Genomic DNA, 11,149 nt, shown 5'->3' with positions numbered 1-11,149 from the left:
TAAAGCGTTGGTCACAGCACACTTTCTTGATGCACACTCACATAAAATGTTATTGTAATTGATGATGCGGCTCACCCTCCAGGCGTGATTGCTTTGAAAAGATTTCAGTTGGATACCCGCTGAGAATAATTTTTCAATATAAAACAGGAAGGAAAATAAATAAATAGATAAGTTGATGGATGGTTATGGAAGATTCCATAATTTTATGTCAGATTTGTATTAAAAATTCCATACGGCATTCAATTGAGCTGGCAAGGATTTATCCCCCTTGGCCCCTTCCCTAGTCCACATAGCATCATTCCGTGGACAATGAAATAGTCCTCAATCGTGTCTTTACTCACAAGCATGAAGTTTAAAATTTAGTCCAATGTTAGATGCTTAAGTGGATATATATCTTTCACCGGACGAGAAAAAAAGTGAGGTTAAATAGTTATTCTGGAAAATTTGAAGTGTACCTCTGTTATACCATGAGAATAAAAAAGTAGAGGGATAAAAAAAAACTGCATGATGAAGCGACATGACAGCTAGATATCCACCTTTTACTATGAAAGGAAAATAAGAAAAAAGTACGAGTAACTTATATTTCTATGAACAAACAACTAGAAATGTTTTTTAAAAAATTGTAGAAAACATAATAATGAGATTCCTAAGCTCATTTTGTCGAAAATCTTGCAGCCTCAATGATATCTTTTCACAAGCATGAAGTCCAAAATCCAATCCAAGACTAAGGAATTAATAAATCGTGATTCAAGGATCCTATTCTACTATTTAGGCTATGCAACCTTAAGATTCAAACACAAGCATCAGTAAAATAGCTCTGGTAAGGAGGTGCAAGGTTAAAATGAATTCAAACTATACCACAGAATTCGGTTCCCTTATTTGCGCACCTGAATGGTTTCCAAAAGATTCAATCACAACTAAAGTAGTTTGGTTACTGTCTTGGGCTTGGGGTGGTGCTACTAGACATATATTGTTATAACCAAGGAAAGTAGTCGCTAAATTGATAGAAAATAAGACGGCAAAGAATGACAAATTGGATAGAAAAACAAGTAAATGGTATCAATTTGGACTACCTTTAGAAATGATTTATCGTTTTTCTGAAGTTCTAATGCTCTCTCAAGTGAACCAAATAGACACGAGAAATTCTTTGTTATAAGATGCTTATAACAATAAGATCAATGACAATTATCAACATAATAGACACAAGAAATTCATTAACTAATACATTGGTTAAACTATTGAAAGAAAATTTGGATAAGATAGACCACCTATCAGCAAATGAGTTAATGAACTTGATATAGAACCATCTTTAAGCCACTGTTCCCAGTCCCCATGGTTCATATGCATTCTTCAACGCAATCAGTAAAGTGTACTGTGAATGAGTGCGCAAAATCAGTGATAGCCCTTGGTTCATATGATCCTCGTCTACATCTTCAAAGCAGCCTTTGCCATGGCCAAGGCACCATCAAAGTTTTGGTTTCCACCAATAAATCCGCTGATATGCACAAAAACACATCCAGGAATGCCAGACTTCTTTGACAATTCTTCATCCCTTAACCCCCGCCACTGTGAGGGTAGAGCCTTTCGGCTCTGAAAACTGTCAGGAGATACTGCAACTGCCTGCACTCGCCAATGCTTGCTTCTTTCATCCTGTAAATGACATTAAGCAAGGTGATGTAGAAAAATCAGTTAAAAAAACCTAGACCAGAGATACATTGGTCAAACAACCTTGCTAAGGCAGTTAGCCAATTCTGGTCATGGTGATATAGGGACTCAAGTATTTTATTAGAAGAAAATTTTTCAAGTCAATTCAGCAGAATCTCTATTAAAAAAAAAAAATCCAACATATTGGTATTATAAGAATGTCCAAACCTCTCACCCAAATAGGGTACATTGAAGGCCTTATTACAGGTTTTCACAGTTTAACAAAAACTAAATTTGACCCACTTTACATGGAATAACATCCTGGCACAATGGTAAAGTTGCGTCTTGATGACAAGTTGGTTATGAGTTCAAATCCGGAAACAACCTCTTTGCATATACAAGGGTAAGGCTGTGTATAATGACCCTCTCCCATACCTTTGGATAGCGGGGAACATTTTAGCACTGGGGTACATTAGCTTTACATGGAACAACATTCCAATATTTTCCAAGGCTAGGATCCACAAGCCTTAGTAAGGATTTTTAATGCCACTTACAGATAACCAATCAAGGAAATTGTTATTCCATGGAGTGGAGTGTGATGCCGCAGGGAGAGGTATTGGCACGGTTTTGATGCAAAAAAGACAACCAATTGCTTATTCCCACAAGGCTCTATAAGAAGGGAACCTTGCCAAGTCCATTTATGAAAAAGAACTAATGGCTTTGGTTCTCTCAATTCAGCATTCGTGACACTATATGCTGGACAAACCATTTGTAGTGTTCATTGATCATCATAGCTTAAAACATTTCTTACAGCAGCGTATTACTTCTGATAAAAAATGTTGGTCAGCTACACTGTTTGGGTATTTGAGGTCAAATACAAGCCAGGGTTGCAGAACAAAGCTGCAGATGCTTTATCAAGGTGTCAAGATGAAGGGGAATTCAGATCCCTCATTTTGTACCCTATGTGGATGGATGGAGCAGTTCTAAACCTAGAAGAATAAGATTCTGATTTGCCGGGAATTGTATCAGAATTGGGCAATAACCTAGATCCCAGGTCTGAATTCACTGTTCAGCAAGGGTTTTTCTGTATAAAGTGCATGTAGTGCTTTCTAGGTCTTCCCCCTCCATTCCATTGTTGCTCAAGGCAGTACTTTTGCAAACTCTTCCTATTCCAAATGTAATGTGGGAGGATGTTTTTTCTGGTTTTCATAATGGGGCTTCCTGGGTCAAAAGTGTGACAAGCTATGTTGGTTATGGTGGACATACTGTCAAAGTCTAGCCATTTTGTGTTACCCAAACATCCCTATACAGCAAGATCATTGACTGAATTATCCACAAAGGCATCCATCTTCATGGAGTTTCCAGGTCTATCATTAGTGACCAAGACCCATTGTTTGAGTAAACTTTGAAAGGAGATTTTCAGTTGCAGGGAACTCAACTCAATATGAGCTCATCTTATCATCCAGAAACGGATGGGCAAACAGAGGTAGTTAATAGATGATGTTTAGAGAGCTTATTTACATTGCTTTGCATCAGAACAGCAAAAAAAATTAGGCTAACTGGGTTCATTGCGCCAAGTTTTGGAACAACACGACTTTTCACTTATCAACTGGTCGAACCCCTTTTGAGGTCATGTATAGGAGGCAGCCACTGAATTTGACCAGGTTACTCAGTAATGAGACCAAGGTAGCTGCTGTAGCACTTTAATTGAGCGAAAGAGATCTAGCCCTCACACAACTCTAATTTTATTTTGCCAAGGCTCAGGCACAAATAAAAACTGAATTATGGAGTCAGTGGCTAAGAGAATCAACCAGCAGCTGGCTGCCTGTTTCTATGGACCTTTGCTAAGCTGGGGGAAGTTGCATATAAGCTCCAATTACCAGAACAGTCAAGTATTCATCCGGTTTTCCATATTTCCCATTGGAGATTTTCAGGTGCACAGTGAGCTGCCACAAAAGTTGGAGGTTCAAACTGGTTCTGTGTACCAGTCTTAGGCCAGAGAACTATCACAAGGGAAGGGAATATAGGGCAGCAGAGTTTGATCAAGTTGAAGGGAAGTCCGATCAATGATGTGACTTCAGAAGATGATGATGCCTTCATAATTCAGCCTTGAGGACAAGGCTGATTCTATGGAATTGGGACCATGAGGAAGAATTGGACGAGTTGGTACTAATAGAAAGACCGGAGCTATTAGAGAGAGGGTTGGAGTAGCGCCTATTGTAGAGAAGATGGTGGAAAATAGACTTAGGTGGTTTGGACATGTAGAGAGAAGACCGGTAGACTCTGTAGTGAGGAGAGTAGACCAGATGGAGAGAAGGCAAACAATTCGAGGCAGAGGAAGACCCAAAAAGACTATAAGAGAGGTTATCCAGAAGGATCTCGAACTTAATGATTTGGATAGAAGTATGGTACTTGATAGAACATTATGACGGAAGTTGATCCATGTAGCCGACCCCACCTAGTGGGATAAGGCATTGTTGTTGTTGTTGTGGTACTAATAGAAAGAATAAGCCCAAGGCTTGGCAGGTTTACCATAAGAAATGTTTTAAGAAAAATAGAGGCTGAGTTGGCAGGGGAGGGAGAGAAATGACATGTAAGAGGGTTAGTTAGTTTTATAAGAAATAAAGAGAGAAGGGATCATAATGGAATTCTGTCAGAAGAGAGGGATCACCATTCATCGACATGACACAATGTGGCCAGCCCCAAAAACATTATAGAAAGACAGTGGGTAGCAGGATGACAGCTTTACTGAAGAATATAGATACAAGATTCATAATATATACCATTCAAATTCAGATGCTAAAATAAAAATATATCCAGAACTAAAGACATGTAATGATCTAATTCTGAACACAATGATCCTCAATCCAACATACAATTAACAAGTCAATAACAAAACTAATGCCGTTGTGGTCAAGTGGATGATGCCATAGCTGCCAAGAAAAATGTGAACATGTTAAATGGGGGGAAAACAGAAAGATTTGTGAACAAAGACCAAAGGAGTTGGAAATAAAAACAAAAAATAAATAAAATAAACATAAGTGGCCAATTAAGAGAACACAGATAACTGTGAAGAAAGAACACAACAGAGGAAAAAAGAAACAAAAAGAGAACATAGACCTCTATACAAGAACAAAAAGAGAACCAGAGTCTAAAGCTGTGTCATGATCATGAACAGAGGGATGGCCAGAAATGACACCAGAGAACTATGAGTTGGCACAAAACAATGCCAGAAGGCTGTGGTTATCGGTTTCAAACAAAACACAGATCATCCTTAATGTTTTCAGGCCCTGCCACTACAGTGCCTGACTGATAACTATGCCTTATCCTAATCCTAATTTTAAAAATAAAAAATTGTTGCATTCTGTAAATTTGCCTAGAAACTGTAACCATGCAGCCTAAAATGACAGCATTATCCTGATAACTAATTATTTCTATCCATTCTAAATTATTATTACTGAATTAGTATTAGATAAGTTGTTAACTTGCAGTAATGTCTCAAAATCTGGGCTTTAGAGTTAAAACAAGGCAGTCCCTCAACTGAACCCAAACATATGGCTAGAGGTTTAAACGTAGCCCATTTTTTAATTATTCTGAACTTTTTGTTGAAATTCTGCAGCCAACCAAGTATGTTAATGACATGAGATGAGATTATGAGCTCTATTGGACCAAAACAAGGCCAATAAAAGCATAACTTAATTTACCAGTCATTGTAAAAGGCAAACAATCATCTGAAATTTTTAGTGAGACTCTTTGAGGACTAAAAGCATAGAATGGAACCTAGAGAAAATGAAAATAAATGCATACCTGATATAGAACATATTTGACAGCAGGGTCATTTTTCAACTCTCCCTCAAGCTCAAATAAGTGAAGCTTCCACTGCAGAAAACAAAACCAAGTTAATAAGTTTTAACAATACTATGCTAATAGTACCATGTAGCTAATACCCAGGGAGAATAAATAAATAGAGGAATTGAGTATAAGGATGAAATTTTTCAGAAGACACATGCTATATAACTGAACATTGGCCCAGAGATGACCATTCTAGACCATAAGCAGCAGGCTGCTGATGGTTTTTTATACTGCCTACAATATTAGTTTTAACAGGAAAGTAGGCAAAAATAATCAGCTCAACATACTAACACAGCTGTTACACAGCTAAAAGATCACACTGCCAGGAATTTGTTTTGCTCCCAACACTAGTGTTGTTAGGGTGCAAATCACACGGCGCTCGATTAAAGTCATAGAACTCTGCTAAGGAGTAGAAAGCAAATGCGGCCAGCCACAGGAACTAAAAATCACAAGCTCATAGGTAATTTATTTGATAAAAAGAGACTTTTGGAGGGAAAGTAGTTGTAGAGGCAAATATAAGAGTGTAACAGAGAGGAGGGTAATCAGTTTTGATCATTTTGTGGATTAGTTAGGCAGAGAGTGAGGGCTCTACAATTCCCTCATCTGAAGGAATTCCTCTGTGTACCTTCCCAATTTCTAGGCTTTCTAGCACCTTGCTAGGACTCCCAATTCAAATACACCATATATTCTCTTATCTGGTGCCTAATAGATATCCTGTTTCAACTAATTATATCTAGTTCAAATGTTAATTGTATGATAATGATATAAGAAAATTAGAGCTTTTTTTAATCAATAAATGTTGAAGTCTTGAAGATGTTAGTCTAAATACACATTCAATCATCAAATCATGATTTCAAGATTAACTTAATAAATAAATAGAATAAGAAATTTTGTTTCTGTGAAGTGCACATTAGTTAATGTTAGAATGAAAATTTGTATGAAAAATGCTCTAGCATATTTTTCAGCATGTTCACGATTGTTGTCAAGTGTCAACATACATGTTCAAGCTTCAAATCACGATTTCTTAATATATGACAATTGAATAGAAATAAGTTGAATTAATCAAATTCCAATATTATACAAAATGTTGGAAGATGGAGACGAGAATTTTCAACTCACAGGACAAAATTTAGTCAAAACTAGAATTTCTCCACTAGGATCAACAGTATGTCTAGCCGCTAGGGTCTCCATTACAATTGACCTTGCTGGTAACCATGAATTGACATGAAATCGAACACTCTGCAAATGAGGAGGGAGCTATCTCAAACAACAAAGCAAAAGGTAAAACAGGCAAGATAAAATTCAAAACCACTTATTCATGTTAAAGTTCAACAAGAAAGTACACAAGTGAAGACTTACATCCAGAAACTCACTGCCAGCAAGAGCCATTGCACGTTGAAAGGCCTCATTTTCTTTCTCAGGTGACTGATCAGGATCTGTCCAATCCAAATTTAGCCTTCCTACTCTTGAGGATAAATGAGTATTATTCACGTATCTTGGAGGCTGGTCTGTATCATACTGATTGATCCCATTGTCTATAGCATCAATTGCCTGATATAATTAAACAATAACACTATTATCATAAACTTATACGATTAGAAACATGTTTTGTTTCACTTTACAATATGACTAACAAACCCTAAATGCACCATTAATCTCATAAGTCATTCTGCAGGCATTTTTCAAATTTACCCAAGAACATGTGATTCATAGTTGTGTCCCAAACACAAGACAACCGATGTTTTCTTTCAACCAAGCCATTCAGCAATGAATATCAAATAGCGAAGGACAAATCCACAGTATGAATGCACAATAGCCAGACATGTGCCTCTGCACCAAAGAAACAAAACTTGTAGCAGGATTCCTGGAAGTCGATAAGACATTGGACCACCCACAGACCAATTATTTGGAAAGAATATTCTAGGAAACTTAGGACCTAGTTTCAATAATTGCTGCACTCGTAATGTACGCAAACATAAATGGTTCAATGTGTTTATCTATTCCCTCTTTCCATTCTGTTCCACTGGTTTTCTCGGGTACCAAACATAGTGATAAAGTTGGTTGCTATACATAGAGACAGAGAATGTAAAGGGAGTTGGTTCTTGAGTTTTGGAGAGAGACCAGGTTCAAATCCCTGGAGATTTCTGTTCTAAGCTTCCTATTTCTCTGCACTATTGAGTTTCCTTAATCTAGAGGATGAGTCAGTTCAATAGTTTTTTTCCCCATCTGTTAGTTCCTATTCTATGAAAAAGTATCTATCAGAATGTTTTGGTACTCCCATCATCTACTTTCTGGGTAAACTCTCCTAAATCTCCTTAACCCAGATTTTACTTAAAATGAAGAACATAATAATTAAAATGAATCAGTACATGGAAAAGAATTAAACCAAGCAAGATCGTACAAAATATAGATGGAGACAGGAAGAAAAGAAAAAAAATTCAAAATTTACTACCTCCATGAAGCTCTTGTAAACAGCCAAATATATGTGATGCACATCTCGGTGTTCCTCATCTACCTCAAGTTCTTTGGCTATAATCTCCTTTCCAAAATGCTACAGGCAGAAAGCAGAAGTTAAATATAATTACCAAGGTATATATTCTCATTTAGAGTAAAATTCTCCACAAACATTTGGTGATTGTACTGAAATAGAGTTATTCACCACTATGTAAATGAAGTAAATGACATAAACAAGAAGTCATAAAACCATAACCAAAATTGTGGTTTAGATGATAATTTTACCTTATAAACAAGACCAGCACTACTCAATTTAGTGGAAAAACCATGCCCAAAAACTTCTTCAAATCCCTTTTGATGATGATCATACCGATCTCGGGCAGGGTCATACACTCCCCCAACATCGAGAACAGCATCGAGAACCTCCAACACCTAGAGATCAACAATTTAAGTTAAACAAAAACTTGAAACAGATATTCAGACACAAACTTCCAGTCCATTCATTTGCTAAAGTCTAACACATAGGGAAACCAAAAACCAACACTAGCAACAAGATAAAAACTCCATGCATCTCTCCTACTAAATTTCCTGTGCCCCTCCCACTTTTGCTTCAGTAGCTACAATTGAATATTAAGAAAACTCCACAAACAAACCAATACACCAGCAACTTGATAAGCATCAGCCTTGTCCACATTTTCTAAGCAACCAAACACTGAAACACGCACAGAATCATAAAAGTGACTACTGTCTACAATTATTGTTTTGGGTCCTTGACAACATTTTAGCATCAAAAAACTTTCCAAACAAATCAATAACTCACTGGACCACTCATAAGTCATTAAACTTCCAGAAATAAAAAACACAATCAGCAACCAAAGAAAAAATGTCATGCTTTCTCAGCAACCAAATAAAGAAAAAGGGACACACTATCATCATCAACCAAAAAAAAATCATGTTTTTCTCATCAACCAAACTCCCCAAGATAAAGAATCAAACTTTCTATTACAAAACTTAGTTTTGACCCTCGTTGCACGGCCATTGCACACAAAAAAATAATTAAAAAATCACATTTTCTCAGCAACAAAAAAAGAAAAAAGAAAACGCATTTTCTCACAAAGGGTTTGTTTGGTTGGGGGGGAACAGAGAAGAAATTGTGTGAGACCCACACCTCCTAACACTCTACTTCAACTAAAAATTTCTCTTCTATTTTCATCCTCTCTATTTCCATCCTCTAAACCAAAAACATCAAGCTATCAGCCAAAACACATTTTGCGTCTGGGTGGCACAGGCAAGTTCCCTCCCCCACTCATGAGGTTTCGGAGAAGCAATGCGGGGAGCAGAAGCAGAAGGTCCACTTCAGGTCAAGCCCAATGTTCGTCAGGAAAAAGAAAAACAGCACCACCATCAAAACCCAAATCCCAGGAACCCTCTTCCCCCAAGGGCACGTGCACAGGGCAAGTGCGAGTTAAACGCGGTTCCAACAAGGCCAACACCAAACGCAACTCAACCCAACTGGCCCTTCTTCCACCGAAAGCCCACCAAGCTCAAACAAGAGTCCAAGTTCAATTTCCACACCGGGACGAAAAATCCGAATCAGTGTTCCAAGAGAGAGTAAATGGGGATAAGGATAGTGATTTTGCTTCCAATTCCAGCACTCCCCCGAGAAACAATTCTGAATTATTATCTAACATCAAACCAAACATGCAAAATTTATCCAAAATCAATTCTGAATCCAGAATCAAATCTCAAACGTGAAACTAAACACGCACTTAGTGTTCCAAGAAACGGAATTTCCAAACACGCAACACACTTCCGAGGAACCCCAAACTTTTCTCATCAACCGACGAAAAAAAAGAATCCCTTTTTCTCATTAACCAAACCCCAAAAAATACCATATTTTCTCGAAGAACCAAACAAAAAAAATAACATTCGGCGACCAAGCCATAAATAAATAAATAAAAAGGAAAACAGTGAGATTGAAAAGGAGAACCGAACCTGAGGGTCTCGGGAGCGAACGATTTCGGCGCTGTTGAATTTGTTCGTGAGGCGAATCATGAAGCAGCCGAGGGCCTCGTCGCAATGAAAGCTTCCGTTGTGCGTGCCCACGCGCTTGAGAGGCGCGTGAACAGGAGACACGGAAGAAGAAAAGGAGAGTGAAGCTTGGTTTGCCATCAGAAGAAGCGGAAGAGAAGTAGTGTGTCTGTGGAATTGGAATTTGATGAATGGTTTTGTTGCCGCAGCAACCCACATACCACTCTACTTTTTTCCCTCACTTTCTTAACCCCGACCAAAACCCTGCCCTATTAATTTTATAGGGTTTAACCAACGTGGGAGCAAGGTTTTTTTTTTCTTCTGCTTTGAATTTTACTAGAATGTACTAACCACGTCATGCAAGGATAAAAAATTTTTTATTGAATATTTTTATAGATATTTTAAATATATAAAAAAATTCTTAAAATTTGTAATAGAAATTACTTATTATAAAAAATTAATTTATTTTTCCCATAAATTGTGAAACATGACTTTTTTAGTTATTAATTGTTATTTTCCTTTATAGATAGTTGATTAGATGTATCGTAGAATATGATTTTTAAAATGTAATAAATGATTAAAATAAATATTAATTATATATTGTTAGATAGGGTAATAATTTAAATAATTACTGTTAAATTATATTTCAATCAATCTAGAGTAAAAATTCTTATTTAAAATTAAAAAATTGAAACAAAATATTTTATGAAATGAATTTTTTATCTAAATTCAAGAGACGAATGCAATGCCTTGACGTATATGTTACTTCTAAATTTAATATTTTGAATTTTTACATAAGGAATTTGTAAACATTTGAATTAACAAGGTAAATAGTTAAATTTATCCCAAAGTGTGTCACATGATAAATTGATTCTTGAAAGATAAAAAAATTAAAATTAGTCATATGAATAATTTAATGACAAATCGGTTGTCGAAAAATATAATATATTATCAAATTAGTTCTTGAATATTATAATTTAATAATAAAATAGTTTTACAAATTTAACAACAAGATTCATTTGTTCACTTTTTGTACATTCAAGAACTAAATTTGTATATTTTTTATTTTTTAAGGATCAATTTATCACTATTTTACATTTTGAGAGACAAATTTCGCTATTTATCCCATTAATAATTATGAATTTATTTTTATATATTTCATGTCTCT

At 36.3% G+C, this 11,149-nt stretch overlaps 1 protein-coding gene across 1 annotated transcript; it reads right to left on the bottom strand.

The window, feature by feature from the left end:
• Positions 1-1,003: 1,003 nt before the first annotated feature.
• Positions 1,004-10,229, bottom strand: LOC100800706 (putative phosphoesterase). The gene is made up of 7 exons (NM_001254376.2): positions 9,946-10,229; positions 8,236-8,382; positions 7,949-8,047; positions 6,856-7,047; positions 6,616-6,735; positions 5,452-5,523; positions 1,004-1,650 (listed from the first exon to the last, which is right to left on the bottom strand). The coding sequence occupies exons 1-7, from the start codon at positions 10,198-10,200 to the stop codon at positions 1,426-1,428; spliced, it is 1,110 nt and encodes a 369-aa protein (NP_001241305.1). The 5' UTR covers positions 10,201-10,229; the 3' UTR covers positions 1,004-1,425.
• Between the last annotated feature and the right edge of the window lie 920 nt (positions 10,230-11,149).

Source organism: Glycine max, chromosome 1 (assembly GCF_000004515.6).
Source record: "Glycine max cultivar Williams 82 chromosome 1, Glycine_max_v4.0, whole genome shotgun sequence".
NCBI classification, from domain to species: Eukaryota; Viridiplantae; Streptophyta; class Magnoliopsida; order Fabales; family Fabaceae; genus Glycine; species Glycine max.
This window is presented reverse-complemented; position numbering and strand designations above follow the sequence as displayed.

Bases quoted from the DNA above. Each gene is read 5' to 3' on its own strand.
- LOC100800706 (NM_001254376.2), bottom strand. From the start codon at position 10,200: ATGTGGGTTGCTGCGGCAACAAAACCATTCATCAAATTCCAATTCCAC. The intron at 8,048-8,235 runs GTAAAATTATCA...TTCTGCCTGTAG, and splicing joins GTGCTGGTCTTGTTTATAAG to CATTTTGGAAAGGAGATTAT. The intron at 1,651-5,451 runs GTATGCATTTAT...TGTCATTTACAG, and splicing joins TCAAATATGTTCTATATCAG to GATGAAAGAAGCAAGCATTG.